This window comes from Myxine glutinosa, chromosome 1 (assembly GCF_964187855.1).
Source record: "Myxine glutinosa chromosome 1, kmMyxGlut1.1, whole genome shotgun sequence".
Classification (NCBI taxonomy): Eukaryota; Metazoa; Chordata; class Myxini; order Myxiniformes; family Myxinidae; genus Myxine; species Myxine glutinosa.
In genome coordinates, this window is record NC_136261.1 from 280,802,558 (window position 1) to 280,824,536 (window position 21,979).

The following is a 21,979-nucleotide window of genomic DNA, read 5'->3' on the forward strand; positions in this document are numbered from 1 at the left end:
CAGGCTACCTTTGTCGCCACCTATCTCACTTTTGCAGACTTCGCAGAGTAACAAGCGAGCTTGACGCTTGTTTAGAAAACAGTCAAGAAACATCCGCCTTGGAATGAATGGTTTCGCTCTGCAAACCAGCTGGAGAATAGTGGCGATAATACTTCTTCCGTGTCATGTTTATGTAGATAAGCAGTTGTAACATTGTCAACCAAACACTGTTCATTATAATTAGATACCATAAACGCCATAACATTTGGAGCACATGAAGCCAAGGAAAAAAAAAAGTTTCTTCTCAGGAGACTTAAAAAAAAATACTCAGGTTATTTATGAGGTATAATCCATTGTGCAAAATAGTTATAATGTGTGAAAGTTAACCAAAACAGAATATTAATATTGTAACTTTTAATGGGTTATTTGTTGGCTCAGCTGGATTTGCTTCTGTATTCTATTCTGGTGAATGAAGATTCAAATTTCTGCTCCACTGGGATGGCAACAGCAAACCACCCAATGTAGTTCATCGTCGAAGAAGTTGTTTAGGAAGCACTACTCTCCTCCCTCCTCGGAGATTGGTAATCGGGCCTGCTGTTGGACAATTAATGACGGTGATAAAAAAATACAAAAACCACCTTTAGAGGCCATTTTTCCCCGCAAGCGGGGGTTGGCCTTTTTCGGGGACCGTGGTTGTTGTTTTTTTTTTTTTTTGGTCCCCTTTTTTGAAGCAATGTTTTATGGTCCGAATGACCTTCCTGCCGCCAACCCTTTTTGTCGCCTTTTTACGACAAACAGGGAATTACCAGTGAACTGGTACTCAATTTGCCGACCTCGGAAGGATGAGCAGGCTGAGTCAACCCCCCTGGCGTTAATTCAGCGATCGACCGGGATTCGAACCCAGGATCCTAGGATCCTAAGCCGGCACCCTAGCCGCTAGCCCAACACCAGGCTTTTAATTAATGACGGTGATGATGCATCATAATGAATTCCATTTCAAAATAATCAACGCAACTCAAATAATGTAGCATACAAATAACGTATAATGCTTTTCAGTTTTCTCCACACATGAATTTGTTTCTTTCTGCTCCGAGAGAATGACCTCCAAGGTCAAGGATACCGTTCCTGCTTTGTCTGTCTCACTGATGACAATGATTACCTGCATTGTTGATCCCCTCATATATCCGTTTCCATGTCTTCTCATGCATTTATTTTGTGCTTCCATACCGATTTCATGTGTGTGTGTGATTGTCCCGACTGCGTAACCATGTGTATGTGTCAGCTTCATTCATTACCTCTTTCAACTTCTGTTCTCTCCTTATCCTTCCCTAACATTCTCAGTTTTCGATTAAAAGCTAAAAAAAAAAAGCATATATCCTGATCTCCACCTTGTTCCATCCCTGCTGGACATGGTTAATTTGTAATGTTCCTTTCCCTCTATCTACGTCTTCCATTCCCTCACCCCTATGCTCTCTTATCTCGCTTGCTTCCTTCAAATCCCACCTCCCCCACACCTCTCCCCATCCCCATTTTCTTTTATGTTCTCTGTCACAAAGCTGCATTTATTGTACGATCATGTTCTTATAATTCTGCTTTCATTCGCTCCTTTAATTGGGAGTCTGAAATTACTGAGCTCGGATTTTGAATTTTGAAAAGGAATCTCATTTGCAGCAAATGCAGATCCATCATGGCAGCTAACACCCACATGCCCTCAGCCTCTGTGTCTTCCCATCCCAAATCCCCGATCTCACAGTCCCATCCTCACCCATATGCTACTGCCCCTCTTGTGCACCCATGCCCACGTTCTCACCCCCTGCCTGCTCTCTATTGTTGTCCTGCACTCCTCCGCCCCCACCCACGTTCCAAAATCTCCACCCATTCCAACCCACCCCACAGCCATTCCTCCTCCTTTCCTAACTGCATGGAACTCTGATATTGAGGACTCCATTCTAACATCACAGATCTCTCCATACTGGTTGCTGTTGCTACTCCAAGCATTGTATGTTTAACAAAAACATTCCTCTCGCAGCACGGCCCAGGCTCTTCTGTGTCTTCCTTGGCTATCATTTTGTCTGTTATGACAGGCCAGACCTCTGTGCTGCGATAGTGGGATTGCCATTTATGTCAAGGGTTATATCACCCATTGCCCATCCTCTACACTAACACTTTCTTACCTCCTGAAATTCATGTAAGGACACATTGCTCTTTGCAATCATCTAATGTTTGACTACATGATGTCATACCATCCACCTAATGATGATGACTCCTTATAGACACCTTTCTGCTAACATAGACCAACTAATAGCCACCATCCCAACTCTATTCCTCATCTGTGGTTTCACCTGCCATCATTACAGCTGGTGGTGTGTTAATACTGCAACACCTAGCCACATCACTTCATCCAAACAGGCCCCTAATTTAAAGGCTCCAAATTTAAAGGACCATAATTTAAGAAGGCTTAAATTATTTGGGCACATTCAAAAGATGCCCCAGAACAAACTTCCAAAAATCCTCATAGAAGGAAGAGTAAATGGCACCAGACCAAGAGGAAGGCCACCAAAAAGGTGGATGGACTGCATCAAGGTAGATTGCAGTGCCGGACAAATAACATCACTGGTGGGAGCATGAACATAGGCTGAAGATCGAAGTCTGTGATGATGGATCATCATTATGGAACAAATGGCAGGACAGGGAACAGCAGTCGCTGCACCTGCGTTGATGCCTTAACTAACTATTCCAGCGCTGAGGGCAGCAGGCAGCATGGACCAGATCCTAACTGAAAGCAATTACCACCAGAGTATCACCCGTTGTTTCCAAACTGTGGGTAAATGGCTGCGAGTGCTTCATTTTGCACTGGAAGCAAATTATATTGAAAGCTCACCACCTCATCTGTTTCTTTCCCCAAGAGCAGCACAGACCTGTTGTCCTACAGCATCACCTACCATATGCTGTATGACGATGGAGACACTCGGAGAGGTAGGCAAGATGAGTGCCATGTGATTTTCGCCACATTGGCATAAAGAGATATAGAGATATGGTAAATACGTTTACCATTGATATTGATTGATGTGAAAAGTTTAAGAACTCTTTGGAGTTAACTCTTTTATTGAGTTGAAGAATTGTGACAATCAGATAATCCATTTTTTCTGATTGCAAAGTATTTTTTATAAATACGTCAATAGTCATTTATTTTTCTAATCATGCTATCTCTGTTGTGCAAGTGCATGCACATTCAGGAAAGTGGTTGAACTCAGGTGAAGGAATTTTTCAGAACAAATTGCAAGCTTTTGCGCTGCAACCCTTGTGATTGAGTCTCAGTGAGAAGGTCCTTTGGATCTTCATGACTCCGGCGCAGTCAATCCCTACAGGATCGTCAATTTGACCTCTGGGGCCATATCATGGCCAATGGCTCATGCCAATATTCATCCTCTAGTCTCTGATACACTGAATCCTATGACGAGGTATTGTCAATCAAGCAGCCTGCTTAGTAATCGTGAAGGCTAATCTGACCGAGGGCAGTCTAACGTCATTCTGCAAGGCTTGCAACAAAGTTGTCCATTTTGAGGCAAGAAAGGAAACACCATCTGGTAATCCTAAAGGCTGAATTAACCAACCTTTTTATCAATATCCTAATGGTGTCTTATCACACCTGTCTCTCGTGTGTGTTCCCGCTCCATCGCTTTCCTCACCTCAAATGGCATCACTGCAGACTGTGCTTGAGATAAGGCAGAATGTGTATCTAGATCTTGTCTACTCAACCCATTCTGCTATATCCCCATCTTACCCTGTTCATGCCCAATGTCCACTGGACTTTGTGCCCTTCCCATCCAAGAAGGGAGAAAAAGTTTGGTCCAGCCTTGACTGACTCGGCGACGGGCCCAGGTGGTATCGGTGCCCGTGTGGTCTTGCCCTGCTCTGCTGTTCTTGCTTATCCTCTCTGCTCTCTTCAGTTTGTCCTTTATCTAAGGACACCTTCCATTTGCTTAGAAAACATCCAGCACCACTTACACAAGAGGGATGCAAAATCAGATCCTCTCAGCTACAGTGTAGTTTGTTTACTTCCCAATTTAAGGAGACATGTAATCCATAATCACAGCTGACATCGACTCTTTCACTTTATCAAATTGCCTGATCTCTGATAATCGGTTTGAATTTCTGTCCCCACCACTCAACTTTGAATATACTACTGCTTTCTCTCAACAACAGACATACTACACAAGGATGACCTCTCTAATGCATGCTCTGAAAACTTTTCCTCGACATTATACCATACACTTCCATACCCCACAAATCGACTAACATGAGTGACTTCCCTAAGTTTTGACCTGGAAAGGAACATATGCCGGTCTATCACTTTCAATTCACGTCTTTCAATTCACGAAAACACGTCTTTCAATTCAGGCAAATTTCACATTTTCTCTCCAGGATTGTCAAATGAGCCCACTTACCTATTTCCACCATTAATGACTGCAATAAATTTTGCCTTTTGAACTTCTGGGCCTTACTATCGGTGACAACCTCTTTTGGGCAGAACGTAAATCAAATCTGGCTTCCAGAGCTCACCACAAATTATGCATCCTCCGATGTGCCGAGTCCTTGTTTGGTAAACCCACACTTCTCATGGACCTCAAAGCTTTTGCCTATAGCATAATGGAGTACTGCTCTCTCTCTTATGGGCTGGTGCCCTTGCTTCACACTCTATCGCTTGGATGCTGTGGAATACAAATTTCTCAATATCATTGGCATGTCCCTCAAGGATGCAGTCCCTACAAATATCATGTATTCTTACAGTAAACTCCTTTTTGTGAAACTCTGAAAAACCACGTTCACCATACACATCTCCACTTGTTTGGTCCTTTTTTGCACTTGTGGAACCTCCCTCCTTGTAGTCTTTTCAAACCCACTCTTCCCTTCAGTGCTTCAAGTTGGCAGTACATCACAACATCAGGCCATCACTTATCCATTGTCTTTTCCATCCGAGTTCAATCCCCCACTCACTTTCCTCTCCTCATCTATTTGCAGGTTGCTATCTTTCTTATTCTCATTTCTCCTGTTCATTCATCCCCTTGTTGTGGCCATGTGTTATGTTATCCCTTGTGTTATCCCTTATGTTGTGGCCTTATGTTGTGGCCTTGTGTTATGTTATGTAAGGTGTCTTCAACCCTCAGTCACTCCACTCTTCCTTGAGTCAAGACTTTGTACACAAAAATATTAACGTGCTAATTTCATCATTTGTATTTATTATATTACCCCAAACAAAAACATTTATTGGCCAAAATGTAGCTAACTTTCAATTGCAGATCAATAAACATCAAAGCACCAACCAATCCTTGTTTTTCTTCCAAGGATCAAAGCTTGTCCTCTCGACCAAGCTGTCGGCAGAATGTTTGGACTGATGACAGACAACAACTAAAGTACGTACCAATTACTTTGTTTTTAACGAGCTTGACAATTTACATTTAAATACCTTTTCTTCAGTAACTAAAATGAAGAGGACTGGTTAACGTGTTTGTTATAACTTCAGCATCTGTGATGAATTAGCAGGACACAACCATGAGGGGGCGCAGAATTCCACGAATTTGACCCAAACTTGCAGCTTGTGTTATCTTTTTTTAGGTTGAGGAAGAAGGGGTCTTCGCAAGACCTGGAGGATGAGTAAGTATACTTTGTTTGGGTGAAACTATTGTCAAGTGTTAAAGCTTTATCAATATATCAATTAACACACTTTATGGGGCCTCTAAAATGGCCAAAATTAAATTACCAAAAAATGGCCTCTAAAGGTGTTTTTTTTTTTATGAGTGTGCCAACACAATATTCACACAACAACGTTTCACCTTTTCTATTGGTTGTTAATTGGCGATTAATGAGATTCAATCGTCAATGATGGAAACATGGTGCAATCACCAATTGAAGAAAAGATGACAAGCAAATGGATATATATATATATATATATATATATATATATATATTGTTACGGATCTCAGAGATGGCACTCCCCTTAGCAAGGGGGGGGGGGGGGGGGTTAATCCCCTTGGCCTGTTAAGCCGGCCGTCTCTGGTCCTGGTACTTGTAACGCTCCTTTGCGGGGTGGGATTGATCAGGGTTATTGGTCCAGGTGTTCTCCCGAATACCTTTACCAATCCCTCCGCAAAACAGGGAGACAAGTACCGCTCGAACCACTGACAAGATGGTATTTGCCGAGCGGTTTAGCAATCCGCGGTTCGAGCCGTTATCAAGAGACTAAACCCGATTATAAAGCGTTGGCCAAATCGTGCCACAGGTACTCAATCGAAAGAAATCACGAAAGCGATTGGACGAGAAAGAAGAAACCAAAGGTAAGAAATAACAGACATTTATTAATTATGTACAAAAAACCAAAGTAAGAGCACGAAAGTAATATACAGGACGAAGAAGAAGAAGATACACAGGGCAGCCTTAAACGGTCTTCTATTAAACCCCAGGACAAAACGAACAGACTTACATGACAGGGAGAATGGCAATGGTAGGGATGCGCCAGGGAGAGAATGGTCCAGGCAGATGGTAAGGATGCACCAGGGAGAGAAGGGTCCAGGCAGCGGTAAGCGTTGAGGTTCACTCCAGGTTCGCGCTCCGGGCTCGAAGCGAACAGCGGCCGGCAGCTTCGCGTCTCAACAACCGGCGACAATAAGGCCCTAGAGGGTCTCGGACTATTGCCGCAATGCCAGCACCCCCACGTCTCTCTCTCTCTCTTCTCGGTTCGGCTGGATCACTCATCTGGCTAAGCAGTCCCCCGCGCCCGCCTTTATTGCACGTGGCCGTATCAAGCCGTGGGCTCCGAGGGCACGCCTACCAGTTGACTCACCGCGGTGCTGGTTAGCCGGTAAGGGCTTGCTGACTCCACCTCCGATGACGAGCCGACTTGCCACACCTTGTTCTGGTGGCTCCTCCCCCTTCTTTCTCGGCCCGACCGTATGGCCAATGGCGGCTGGTGGGGAGTTAGAAGACCACTCGCACCGCTTTTGAAGGGAATTTTGGGCCTACTCTTATTTGATTAATGCAACGCAGATTCAACTATTGGGAACAGGTTCTTAACTGAAACACATAATAATGAGCTAACTACGAAGAGGTCCTATGGTTCGCTACGTGTGGTTCATGGACTAACTCGGGTGCGATCTTTAACCAGCCAATTGATGGGGATATTTACACGGGAACATTTATAAGGGACACATTTACTAAAATTTACGAGTGAAGGTTCTAAAAACCGTAACAATACATATTTATATATATATAAATAATATATATATATATATATTATATATATATATATATACATAGTATATATATATATACATATATATACATATATATATATATATATATATATATATATATATATATATATATATATATATATATATATATATACATATATATATATTGTTATGTCAGGTGGGGTAGTGATATGTAGAGCCAGATAGATCCGTGTAGGTAACGTGCTTCGTCTGTCGCGGTGAGGAATCTACCTTGTAATAAGTTTCATGTGTAGGTGTTTTGTCGGTTAAGAGTATATCTGTGAGCATACCCCAGGATGTTTGTGTGGTAAGTAGTGTAGGGATTAAAGAGTAGAGCCCCTGTATGTTTCACCTGGTCAGCCAAACCTTTGTCCCTTTTGGCACCGCAACCACTTAGACACTTTGGTAGGATCTTTATTGCAACACTAAATAACTCCCTTCCCTGACATGACATTGGAAGACGAACAGGCAAAGAAACCAGGCCGGGGCATCGCCGATGATGGCCGCCGCCAATTACACCTCCGACAGGCCTAACCGCATTGGGTGCCACGCGCTATCACCATGCTACACGCTACATGCTACGAGCTATCGCCACGCTATGGTCCTGTGATTGGTCGGGGCGCTGGGCGTGAACCTCCAGCCAACGAGTGCGAGAGGCGCGAAGCTGGAAGGTTTGGTGGCAGTTGCTGGTTGGTAGCGTGCCAAGGCTGACGTCACCGGCAAGGTTATTTAAGCGTGCGCTGAATGACATTTTATGAGAGAGCGAAGTTGGATTTGCGCTTGGCTTGGAGCAGCAGCAAAGTTGGATTTGCGCTTGCTTGGAGCAGCAGCAAACTTGGATACGCGCTTGGCTGAGAGAGAGAGCATTTTAGAGAGAGTTGGTCTGGAGAGTCTCTCGCAGTTCGTGCTCTTGTTTGCTCTCTTGGTGCTTGGACATTGCCCCTTGTCTCTTCTTCGTCTTGCGCAGCCCGAGTTGAGTTGAGTCATAGCCCGAGTGGAGTTCGCTTGCTTTTTGCACATTTGCTTCGGGAGAGCTGACTGTGACGTGGCAGGCCGATCGTGTGTGAAGATCGACCTCGCTTGGAGCCGCTGGCCTGCGTTGGACGTGCGGTGCTTTTCCTGCTGTGGGACCTCGTGGTGCTTGGAGCGGTGCTCGGTGCTTTGGAGCTTGGTGCACGGACCTCGTGAGCGGCGGGATGCTTGGAGCGGGGCCTGGTGGCGCGCGAGCGGGGCTGAGCGGGGCCGTGTTACACTGCAAGATGACAAGACCAGATAAGACTGCACACTACATTTTTTTTTTGTTTTTTTTTGTATACTGAATCGAGGCTCGTGAAAGAGCTGACATTTACTTCACAAACAAATCAACCAGACAGACAAAATACATAAAAAGAGGGAGCGGAAGACAAGATGGGGAGAGAAGGGGAAGCACACAAACACTTGAGAGCACACAACATTTGAGAGCAGGGAGATGTGTGGGAGGGAAAGGGCTTGGGGGGAGGAGGCGTGGGAATGGGGGGGGGGGGGGGGGTGGGAGAAGTATAAAACACAAGGACACCACGGACTTCCAGGACAGAAGTTGGTATTTCGAAAAAGTGGAATTGGGGTGAAATTAGCGGGGGTAGAAAAGATCAAGGTTTTGGATGGGGGAAGATAAGAGATGGTGGTGAACAGCTGTTTTAAAGACCTGGAGGGTGGAGTGGGATTGAAGAGAGTGAGGCAGTTTGTTCCAGACACGGGAGAAAAGAGGAATGAAGGAGTGAAGGTGAGCAGAGAGTCTTGATTTGGCAGTTTAACCATAAGAGGGTTGCAGGCAGATCTTGTGCGACCTGTAGGAATATTTGCGGGACATAGTAGTTAGGTCCAAAACTTCAATTCCGTGACCATTTTCTGGCTAGTAAGGTTTGACGATTGATTTGACTTCTATTGACATTTTATAACAAAAATAGCCTCTATGTCCCTCCCAAAAATCCCGGCATTTTCGCCAGAGGCCCGAATCCAAGATGACCGCCGGCACTATTTTGAAAAATTAGGTTTTGAACCAGAACACCTAGAATCACGTACAAAGACACTTTTTTGGGTAATTTGACCACGAGGATTCCGAATCTGACATTAGTTTGACGTTATGACATTATTTTGACCCAGAAATCCAAGATGGCCACCAAAGTGTCTTTGTACGTGATTCTAGGTGTTCTGGTTCAAAACTTAATTTTTCAAGATAGTGCCGGCGGGCATCTTGGATTCGGGCCTCTGGCGAAAAATGCCGGGATTTATGGGAGGGACATAGAGGCTATTTTTGTTATAAAATGTCAATAGAAGTCAAATCAATCGTCAAACATTACTAGCCAGAAAATGGTCACGGAATTGAAGTTTTGGACCTAACTATAGCCCAGAGAGAGCTGGGGGGGCAAGGCCAGAGAGGAGTCGGTAGAAGACGGAAAGACCACCAACCTGCCTGCGGTGAGTGAGTGAGAGGCCCTTGGAGTTAGCTTCATCGCGGGAGATTCCAATGATTCTGAATGCTTTGGTTTCAACAGCGTGAAGACGAGCTAGGTGTGAGGCAGGAGCACCGGCCCAGAGGGGGGGAACAGTATTCCATTGAGCTGCGGATGAAAGCCTTGTATGCGGTGAGGAGCTCAGGTGTGCCAAGGAAGTACTTCGCACGACGGAGCATGCCCAGTCGGCGACTGGCTTTGGAGGCCAGATTTGAAATGTGGTTTTCCCAGGAAAGATCATGGCAGATAGTGAGACCCAAAAGCTTGAGTGACAGAACTTCTTGGAGAGGATTTTTCAGAAAGTGGATGGGAGGGTTGTCCAGTCGGTCGTTTCGGAGAGACATCGTAAGAGTGTGAGATTTGTCAGGATTGAAAGACATGTTCCACTTGTTTGCCCAGTCTGTGATTTTGTCCAGGTCTGCAGAGTGAGGAGGCTGCAGACTGCCGATCTGAGGGATGAAGAATGGAGCGACAGAGAGTAGAGTCATCAGCAAAGAGATAGAGAGGATTTTCAAGAGAGTCAGAGAGATCATTGATGAAGACCAGAAAAAGCACAGGGCCCAGAACACTGCCTTGGGGAACTCCAGCCTGAACAGGAAGAGGAGATGAGAGAAACCCATTCAGGGCCACATGTTGACTACGACTAGAGAGGAAGTCCGCCAGCCATGCGTGGAGATTTCCATGGATACCAAAAGAGGAGAGTTTGGTGAGCAGAGCGGGGTGCCAGACCGTATCGAAGGCACGTGATATGTCAAGGGAGACAGCTCTAATTTCCTGTTTGGCATTGAGGACCTCCATCCATTGTTGAGAAAGCAGAGCAGCGTGTCCAGAGTAGAGTGACCAGGTCTGAAACCAAATTGATGATCAGAGATCAAGCCATTGGAGAAGAGGAAAGATTTCATATCTGAAGCAATGATGGATTCCATGACTTTGCTGATAATTGGGAGAAGGCTGATTGGTCTGTAGTTGCTGGGATCTGTTTTTGCACCTTTTTTGTGCAAAGCGGTGATGTTGGCAGATTTCCAAGCAGATGGCAGATGACCTTGAGCAAAAGAGAGGGTGAAGAGAACAGAGAGAGGGAGTGAAAGAGCGGAAGAACAGGATTTTAGTACCCGTGGGCTGATGCCGTCATGTCCAGTTGCAGAATCAGAGTCGAGGGTTGACAGAAACTTTTCCACCTTGTCAGGAGGAAAGGACACAGAGTCCAGGAGCAGCTGGGTACGACTGGGTACGGTGGGTACAGAGAGGGATGGGTTTGGGACACAAGATTTAGAGGCAAACACAGAGTTGAGGCATTCAGCTTTTTCACGTGCGGAGTCAGCTGTGTGGCCGTTTGAGGTGAGGGAGGGGATGGAGGGGGAACAAACACCAGAAACAGATTTGACCAGACGCCACCAGGATTTGCAAGAGGGAGACAGATAAGAGAGTTCTGTCCTGAGAACGGAGAGATATTGTTTCCTGACTCTCCTGAGAGTGGACACACACTTGTTTCGGGCTTTGTGAAAGGAAATGAGATTTCCTTCCATTGGATTTGCTTTCCAGGAGACGAAAGCAAGTTGTTTCTGGGCAATAGCCTCACCACAAGAAGCCCCTTACAGCCTCCAAATGTAGTTCGTTTGTGGTAATGTTCCCACGGATGGTTTGTAGGATCTTTGTGAGCTTCTGCTTTATTATTCCTGTTGCTCAAATTATCACTGGTACAATTTCGGCACTCTTCAGCTTCCAATATCTTTTCACTTCATTGTTGAGATCTTTATATTTCGTAATTTTCTTGAATTCTGTATTATTTAGACAAAAATTGCTGGGTACTGAAACTTCAATTAGCAATGCCTTATTTTCCTTTTTGTATCTGAGTACTATGTCCAGTCGCAGTGCTTTGTTTTCTATGTTCACACTGGATGGGATCATCTGGTCATACGTGAGCATTATGTCCTTGTTTTCACTGATTACTTATGGTTCATGTTTCCATTAATTTTCTGAAACTGCCATATTGAAATTTCTGTAGATGTGCCACTGGATTACTCTACATACCTTTTTGTGCCTTTGGTGCACAGTTGTTTTTTACCTCTCGATAAGAGGTACTCATGCGTTCTTCATCTACATGGCAGAATACCCGCCCAAATGACTCAGTCCCACCATTTTGTAAAGCCTTTGGAGTAGTGTTCTTGGTCTTGGACATTTATTTTGATGCGTTCTCCATTCTAGTTGAGCTGACCTCTTCTTAGCCATTCCAATGATCCTTCTTTGTCTATCTCCAATCTGTCTGACAATTTTTATATTTCGCTGCTCTTTTGTCTTTCTCCCAGTTGTTGGTGTATATCTGTTGATATTTCATCGTGTATTTTTCTTTTGTCGTTTTTGCAATTGTTGGGGCTGTATTTGTTGTTGTTTTTGATTGGTGTGTGACATCTTCTATTCGCACCTGTTTTTGGAATTTTTTTGCAAGGTGAGTGAGAGATACCTTTTCTGGTTTGTTGTGTTCATGCTTGTATACAAATTGTATTTGGTAGTCTGTTGAGCTTTTCACATACTCTGCTAATCCTACAGTCCATCAGGCTGCCACCTCCTTCTTTCCTCTGGAGGTACATTCTTGGGATGCACTGATTTTCGTAGAACACTTTGTGACTAGTGAAGAGTTTCCTTGTTTTGATATCTAGTTTTTTGATTTCTGCTTGGGGCTAGTTTGCTATTCTGCAGCTGTAATGGAAGATTGGTGCTGCCAGTTGGTTTATGACTTTGATTTTGTTCTTTGGGGAGAGGTATGTTTTCAGGATCAGCCTCGTTCTACACAGGTATTCTTTGGTAATTGTTTTGCGCATTATTTTGCGCATTTGGTGGCCCTCTACAACTCCAATGTGTTTGTCAGATATGCTTTGTTGCTTAGGTTCTGTATTGTTGTATCTTCGTCAATTTATATGTTGTCTGTTTTTCTTTGTCTACCTTGCACGAGTGTGCGCTTGGCACACTTATCTTGGCCAAATTCCATTTGGATGTCGTCAGAGAACCATTTCATTAATTGCAGTTGTTCTGCCAATTTGTAGTCGTTGTGTGTGTGTGTTTGTACGTGTGCTTTTTCATTTCTTCTTACATGAGGTGTGTTGGGTGGAAATAGGCAGAGTGGCCTCTTCCTCTTTCGTAGTATACTTGTACAATGCACATACATAATTGTATCACTAAGTCCCCTATTTTTTCACAATATTAAACTCTAAACAAAATATTACATATTCACTCTTTTAAAAACAGAATTTTCTCTTTTTACAAATTGTGTTGTTCAGTGAAAACATTCACATTTTTGAGGGGTTAGTTTATTTGGCAACTTCCAAAACTTGTTGAATTTGACAGAGCAGGTTGCCTCTTAAAGTCAGAGGCACACATTGTCTCTCATGGACAGGTAGACAGGCATTCCTGCACAGCCCCTACATCCAGCAGAAATCCGTGCCTGTCAGCACACCTGATGTAGCAGCCGATAAACCTAAGATGGACTCTTATTGATTAAATGTCGAGAATGTCTGTGCAGTCTCCTTTGACTTTAAGTTAGGTTTTTTCCCCAAAAGATTCATATTAACTATTTTGTCCTGCTGATGAAGCCATTCAAACAGAAACAGCACTGTCCATGACTGGTTAAATGGAATGTTAACTTGTGAGAAACCATGTGGCTATTGCACACTTGTGTGATATTACCATGTCGGTGCTCATTGGGAGATTTGCACTTGAATTGATGATTCTTTGTGGTTGAAGTTTTCTGTCTTGTAAATGCATCCTTCCTTGTGAGTTGTGAGCATTTGCAAAACACATTTATCTTTGTTGGCCTTTCTTTTTCTTTTTTTTTCTTCTATACGTTTACTTGTTTTCCTTTTTTTGATGATACAAATATGTATGTGCATCTTCATTCTAAATATTATTACTTTTATTATTTTGCTTCTTTACCATAGAAAGAAGCAAAGATATAAAGTTTGTCTTTTCATCACCATTGCATTTGTGTTGTCATTTTGCTTTAAATCTTTTTTTTTCCTTTCGTCCAGTTTCATCCTTAATCTCTTGGTTCTATGATTGAGGCTATTAAGGTAAAAAGCAGCAAGTGAGCTTGTCAGAGAGGCTGTGTGCATGCATTTATTGTACATTTATTGTGTCATTTGGTACATAAGTATGTGGTCATATGCCAAGACTTGTATTCATTGTTATATCAAGTAGTTTTGTCTTGCTGATGATGAACCTTTAATATGAAATGGCTAAATTATAAGCTGATATACTGTATGTACACTTCGATCAGTATGATACCCATCTGGCATTACCCTATTTATATATGGCTGTCCGGTGATGTGTAATATTGCTGACTTTTATTTACTTCCTTTGTAGAAAAACAAGCTTGAGGATTGAAGAAAATTTCGTCTGAAAGCAATTTTCCTATAATTTATGTAAACATTTGTAATGTGGCCATTGAAAGTTTTCGTTTTCTATAGGGTTCCCTTATATGTAATATTATGCAGTACCAGCTTTAATAAAGGCCAAGTAAATTAATGTAATTATAAGTAAATTAATTCCTCTAATTCAGTAATAAATTCTTCATGCCAATGTTTATCCCTACCCTTATGTTTTTTCAGAAATCAATTGAAACCTTCAACAACTTCAGAATTGGATGATGATGGTAAGTTTTCTGGTGAGATATTACATTGTAGTAAAATGGTCTGGGGAAGGGAGGGAGGGTAAGGGGATGAATTAATTAAAGTTGTTAGTTATTCCTTAAATCTATGTCTTTAGTTAGATGGTTTTGTATCTCTGCAAGTAAGAACTGTCAGGGTCACGTGTAGAAAGCGTTTCCCCCCCCCCCCCCCCCCAGTTCACCCCTCCCCTTCATTCCTCTCAATTCAAAACCTTCTTTGGTTGATTGCCAACTGGTTACTCTGTCTGTGTTGTGTCCAATGAACTTTGAATGGTGATGGAATTTGCCATAACCACAATGGTCTTGTAGAGGAGGACAGATGTGTGCGCATGCAGTTTGGAACAAGCGTTCCATGAAATTCAAACTTGGAACCTTTTAGATCTCGCCAGCCAATGAGGCAGAGGAGTGGCATCATGCGGGGTCAGTTTCATTATGCAGCCCGGAACGGATCGATGGATATTCAGTAAGCTATTCAGCCTGGGACAAGCGACACTTCAGATCTTGGTGGAGAGACATTCTAGTTTATGAGTCTCACCACATAAGGAGGACAGCTCTGCTCTCTTTCACAAAGAGAGCGACATTGGCTGGATCCCAAACCTCTCAGATTATGCTTCCTGCGACCATGCCCAAGCAACCCACCTTGGGCCTGTCGTATGTGGAGAAACAACAACCTGCATGTCAGACCAAAACTATCTCACTGTGCCTCGAGCTAAAGGAAGGCCTTATACCCATCCACCCAACCCATCATCTTCTCCAACCTTTCCAATGTATTGTTTGCATACTTGAGAGTGATAATACTTAGTCAGTCATAAGATTAGGTAAAAGCATTACCTCCCCAAACCCTGGTTACGGTGCCCCTCAGAGTCTCGAGAGGGAACACGGCAGAAAGATTTGTTATTTTGAGTGTACTAATAAACCATGGTAAAACCACATCAATGCAATTATAGAACAAAACAAGTAATTGTATTAATAACTCTCACATACACAATAATAACACTCTTAAAGAAAGTACAATGAAAATATCACTTGCATCAAACGAACAATACATATAATGGTACCATCATTCCCCAATGCTCTCAAAGCCATAAACTCACGATACGCCAAACGTGAGTGGAATGTAACATTCCCAAAGTCCGTGCATGAATCCCCACGCTGGGTGAAGTTTGAAGTCGTGCAGGACCGCAAGAAATCGGCATGTATCAGCGCGAGTGCAGACAAAGAGTTACGAGGTGAGAGGTCGGGCAGCTGGCGGCTCACGGGATAACGATCCCCCAAAACGTGAGTGTAATCCATGCCTCACATCCACCAACAATTAAGCTGATATGGAAACCAACGGCGCTCCACACGATGATGTCGATATGGGAATTCCAATGACAAAACATGAAGCACCAGGCGGACAGCCTCTTCGAGGACAAAATGGCGTATCGGCCTGTAATGGAGGCGCTTGCTCCCCCTCCAACAATAACTCACGCTTGGTAATAAAACCTGAGATGCAGGTTTAATTGCAATTGCAATATAGGACGATGTCGCAGGCAATCGCTTCCCCAGGAAGCCTCAACTCATTTGCGACCAACAACAACAACAACATGCATTTTAAGGCCATTTTCCCTGCTAGAGCGGGGGTTAGCCTTGCGGTCCCCATGACAATCTTCTCCATATTGCCCTATTTTCTGCATCTCTCCTTGTTAACCCCCTTGCCCGCATTTCTTCTTCCACCATCTTTAGCCAAGTCTTTCTCGGTCTTCTCCATCCTCTACTTCCTTCAACATTCATTTCCATCACTCTTCTCAACCAGTCACTTTCATCCTTCCTCAACACATGACCAAACCATCTCAACCTGTTCCTCTTCACAGCATCAATCACAGGCTCTATTCCCATCATCTTTCGCAATTCATCATTTGCCTTCCTCTCTCTCAACGATACTCCGCACATCCACCGAACCATTCGCATTTCCACTGTTTCCAGCCTCCGTTGCTGCTCTACATTCATGACCCATGTCTCGCTCCCATAAATCATAACACTTCTCACACATGCAGCATACACCTTTCCCTTCAGCTTCAACGACACTCCCCTCCTCCCCTCCCGACACTCTCATTCGCGACCAATATCAAAAAAAGTTTGCTCGCAGCCCCGATGCGACTTTCTGGCTGTATATCTCTCATGGCCGTCTCCTCTCTGCCAAGCGCCTCCTCCCCTCTTCCGGTTGCTTTGCCGCGTTTTCCTTTTTCCTTCACCAACATTTCTTTTTACCTTTTGCTAAAGTCATCTCCATTTCACACAAAAATCTTAACAACAATATTAACTGAAACTAAAAATCCTACAAGTACATAATAACAACAAAGGCGGAAGTGATGGATCCATAACAAAAAGTCAGAGGGAACGGAATTAGATTAAATGCGTTGTCTTTGGGATGTATTTATTTAATTTCAGCTCAACTCTTTGTTTACTTCCTTCCTGCGAATAAATGTGTTTTTATGTATCTCAATTATTGCTTTATTTGACTCGCTCACTCCATTTAATCCACTTTTGGGTCAAGTTGGGTTAATCTGGTGAATATAAGTGTTAGTTTTTTATTCCTGTGCCTGGCTGCCATGCAAAATACCCTGTAGCCCTATAGTCCTATATTGAATCACGGCATTAGGTTTAGTGATATGTAACAATGACAGTAATCATCAGATTAAAGTTACAGATTTCTTCCTAAAATACTCAGTTCATCTTGCGAGTAAAATTATTCGTGGCATGACACATTGACTTGCCATGAATTTAGTTACTCCTGACATATACGAGTACATTTCTGCATCCTCGCGGCATGGCACGGTTCCTGTCGACGTGGAAATATCTTTCTCATCAATGATTCAATGCTTCCCTCTTGATACCTTTCCCATTTAATTGGCACTGCTTATTGGCTTTAAAGGTCTTATTAAAATGATTAATTAATCAGATTAATTAATCTGGTCAGGTCAGTCTTTTGGGACTGCCACTGGTAACATGTAATCCTGTGCTACGTGCCGCATGGTCGGGTTGTCGACGACTAAACCGATACCCCTCACTGGCTTTGCTAGTGAGGAGGGTGACTGTGACACCTTGCCAGGACCAAAAACAACACCTGGAAAAGGGCGGATGAGCTCCCATAGGGAGCCAACGGCCATCCAGTAAGGAGATGGTGTCTCCTAAAAAGCATCCATCCAGTTTGGACAGGTTGAAGTCATACCAAAGACTTTTAAAATGGTATGTGCTGCTTCCTTGCTTGAAAAGGCTAGAGCATGGACAATCCCCATCAGTTCGCATCCATATGGAGGAGGAAATTCCATTGTTATGACGTCGGTGGTACCCAGAGTATGTTGTGAAGCGACGTTAGTGACGTCACTTCCCCCAAGTTCAATGTCTGTGTTAAGTGTTTGTCTCGTCTGTCTGTCCGTTTGTGTGTGTGTGTGTGTGTGTGTGTGTGTGTGTGTGTGTGTGTGTCAGCTCTATTACAAGCCTTAGCCCTTGTATAAAACAAGTACAAAAAGTTTTAATTAAAACAAAAGCCGCGTCGATGTTACACAATGCCTAGATGCAGCTGTGCCTATAACGTCGATGTTATAGGCACAGGACATTCCTATTGATTCGATTACTTGATGTTATTTTTGTGCAAAGTGAAAATATATCTCGGCAATTTCCCGTATGTGGCGACACGTGAACGAAGCTATGCTCCTCTCTCCACATTATTGTGACGACGTATAAATTAAATATTTCATCGTGACGATTGTCATCAAATGGACGAATTTTTAATATATCTCGGCATTTTCCCGTCTGTTATTTCGGGCGGTATATGACTGACCATGCCGCGATTTAAAAAAAAAAATCTCAATGGACTTGAAGTTACAGGCCTTTGAGAATTCATTTCGTTCTATAAAGGGCAACTTTCATCGGATTTTCTTCCCGTTTTTTTTCAACCGAGTCTAAAACTATGTTAGCGACTGTGAAAAATGAAATGATATATCGAATTTGATTTGAAATAAAACTGTGTGAGAGAGGAAGACACCACGGGCCTACAAAACAGGCCTCAAAGCTATGCGAGTTAATAAAATGGTGGATACTTGTTTATATGAAGCCTCTCCCACAATGGGTGGAGCTATGGTTCCCAGAATGGGTGGAGCTTTGAGGTTTTGTCTTCTCTGCAAGAACAAGAACAAGAAGAAGAACAACAACAACAGCAGAGGGCACTCTATTAGCAGCGTCTGCGACGCGGCTAAAAATTCTAATCAATAAGGTTGACAAAGTAAAGTCAACTCCTCGTTTTGTGTATATGTAATATGTAGATGACCGACAATTTACTATCTATTTATTGTGCAAAAGGTGTTATTTTGACCCCAAATTCTATCCCCACCCCCTTTCCCTAAATTTTAACTTTCTCTTCTATTTATCCCTAACCTTCTTTCGCTTTTCTCACCTCTCATCTCTCATCTCTTCTTTACCCTATCATCCCACATTCTCTTCCTTTTCTCAAATTTATTTTCTAAATCTACTAACCATCCCTTCCTCATATCAATTATACTAGGACGTGCCCGTACGTGGGTGCCCGTACGTGCGTGCAAAAAAGCGTGCGTGCAAACAACAACAACAAAAAAAAACTTTGAAACCACGTGGCAGTAACGACCACAGAACCCCCCCCCTCTATTTACATGAAATGGTTTGGTCCATTCGCAACGACCACAGAACCCCCCCCTCTATTTACATGAAATGGTTTGGTCCATTCACAAAGCCAAAGCGAACGGCGAACGGCTAAATCGCCATAGCTCGGTAACCACTTCTCCGATTAATTTCAAACCTTGAAAAGGCACATCCTCGGGTCCCCAGCAATATACCTGGCAAGTTTCAAGTATATCGGACCGGTAGTTGTCGAGAAACAGCGGTCACAGACAAACACACAGACACACAGACATTCACACAGAGATTACTGGAATTATAGATAGACTAGGGCATGCCCGTACTATATATATATCTAAAATTATATCCCCCCCCCTCTATTTACATGAAATGGTTTGGTCCAAAGCGAACGGCTTGCGAGTACGGTGACAATCCCCCCCCCCCTCTATTTACATGAAATGGTTTGGTCCAAAGCGAACGGCTTGCGAGTACGGTGTTTTTTATCGGACCCGTGGAATTATAGATAGTAGTTTTAATTAGTTTTAAAACATAGTTTAACGGCAACATAGTTTTCCAACGTGAAATAAATGAATACGCTCTCAAATGTGCCGTCCGAGGCAGAGTCTTTTCGCCACGTTCGGCACACGTGATAGCTCGCTGCTCTCTGATTGGTTGAATCGTTTTTTGGACATAGCTCGGTAACTACTTGTCCGATTAATATGAAACCTTGAAAAGGCACATCCTCGGGTCCCCAGCAATATACCTGGCAAGTTTAAAGTATATCGGACCTGTGGTTGTCGAGAAACAGCGGTCACAGACATACAAACATACAAACATACAAACATACACACAGAGATTACTGGAATTATAGATAGATGTACACCACCAGTCAAACGTTTAGGTTATTTACTACTGTACTTAACACTTAAAAGTGCACCGGTACTTAAACTTTTGACTGATAGTGTCGGCAGCTCCTCTTTCACTCATTTGCTTTGTCTTCTGAACATTAGCAGCACAAACTAGAACGTCACTCAGTGAGTGCATTCCTCCACCAGGCTAAACAGTTTACGTTTTGTATCCCACTGATAGGCCGGATCTGGATTCGGACCTGAACCAAAATATAATCGACTTGTTCTTGTCACCAAACCAACTCATACACCAAATTTAGTCAAAATCCGTCCACAACTTTTTTGAGATATCGTGCTATATATCGTTTTTGGCCCCATCTTACAATGGCAAAGAATCGCTTAAAGATTAAATAACTCTCGGATTCGAATCTTCACCAAAATTGAATTAATTTTTCCATGTCACACACCCAACCTGTCCACCTAATTTCATCTGAATACATCCACGACCTTTTGAGATATCGTGCTACATATCGTTTTGGCCCTATCTCTCAATGGTGAAGAATCCCTTTTTAAAATTCTCAATGGTGAAGAATCCCTTTAAAAAATTCTCAATGGTGAAGAATCCCTTTAAAAAATTCTCAATGGTGAAGAATCCCTTTTTAAAATTCTAGTATCCGAATCTTCACCAAATTTAAGAATTTCGTCCTTGTCACATACCCAACCTCTCCATCAAATTTCGGCCGAATCCATCCAAAACGTTTTGAGATATCCTGTTCTCAAACAAACAGGCAGAGATGAAAACATAACCTCCTCCCACCTTTTGGTGGCAGAGGGAACAACAACAAATATTCTGCACGTATACCTTCTCCTCCTCATCCACTTCCTAAAATGCTTCTCATCCACCCAATCCACAATTATTACCTTATCATCCACCTCATCTTCCTAAAATGCTTCTCATTCACTCAATCCATATATATATATTTTTTGTATACAACATCGAGGCTCGTGTAAGAGCTAACATCAATCACAATAATAAAAAAACGGACCCACAAAACATACAAAAAAGGGAGCGCGAGACAAAATGAGGAGAGAGAGGGAAGCACACAAGTACAACAGCAGAGAACAGGGACAACGGAAGATCTGTGGGAGGGAGAGGGCTTGGGGGGGAGGAGGCATGGGAAGGCGGGGGTGGGGGGTGAAAGTATAAAGCACATGGACACTGCTGGAACTTCCAGGAAAGAAAATAAGTCGGGATTTCAAAAAAAAAAAGTGGATCTGGGGTGAATTAACAGGGGTAGAAGAGATCAAGATTTTGGATGGGGGAAGATAAGAGATGGTGGTGAACAGCTGTTTTAAAGACCTGGAGGGAGGAGTGGGATTGAAGAGAGTGAGGATGTTTGTTCCAGAGGTGGGAGTAAAGAAAAATGAAGGAGTGAAGGTGAGCAGAGAGTCTTGATTTTGGCAGTTTAACCATAAGAGGGTTGCTGTCAGATCTTGTGCGACCTGTAGGCATATTTGGGGGACAGAGTACAGACAGAGCTGGGGGGGGGGGGGGGGGGGGCAAGGCCGGAGAGCAGTCGGGAGAAGACGGAAAGACCACCAACCTGCCTGCGGTGAGTGAGTGAAAGGCCCTCGGAGTTAGCTTCATCACGGGAGATTCCAATGATTCTGAACGCTTTGGTTTCAACAGCGTGAAGACGAGCTAGGTGTGAGGCAGGAGCACCGGCCCAGAGGGGGGGAACAGTATTCCATTGAGCTGCAGATGAAAGCCTTGTATGTGGTGAGGAGCTCAGGTGTGCCAAGGAAGGACTTCGCATGATGGAGGATGCCCAGTCAGCGACTGGCTTTAGAGACCAGCTTGGAAATGTGGTTTTCCCAGGAAATATCATGGCAGATAGTGAGACCCAAAAGCTTGAGTAACAGAACTTGAATCAGAACTTGAATGAAGAACTTGAACTTGAATCAAAAGTGACAGAACCACATTACTTCCTTCTCATCCACCTCCTATTCCTAAAATGCTTCTCATCCACTCAATCCACAATTACTTCCTTCTCATCCACCTCCTCTTCCTAAAATGCTTCTCATCCACTCAATCCA

The 21,979-nt window shown here is 43.3% G+C and overlaps 1 protein-coding gene across 2 annotated transcripts in view; it reads left to right on the forward strand.

The window, feature by feature from the left end:
• IFT43 (intraflagellar transport 43) overlaps positions 1-21,979 on the forward strand; it is a 120,771-nt gene that overhangs the window by 32,814 nt on the left and 65,978 nt on the right. For both annotated transcript variants that reach the window (XM_078766782.1, XM_078766777.1), the window contains exons 2-4: positions 5,326-5,393; positions 5,596-5,634; positions 14,344-14,387. In XM_078766782.1, the coding sequence (XP_078622908.1) occupies positions 5,326-5,393; positions 5,596-5,634; positions 14,344-14,387 (151 nt within the window). The remainder of the gene's footprint in view (positions 1-5,325; positions 5,394-5,595; positions 5,635-14,343; positions 14,388-21,979) is intronic.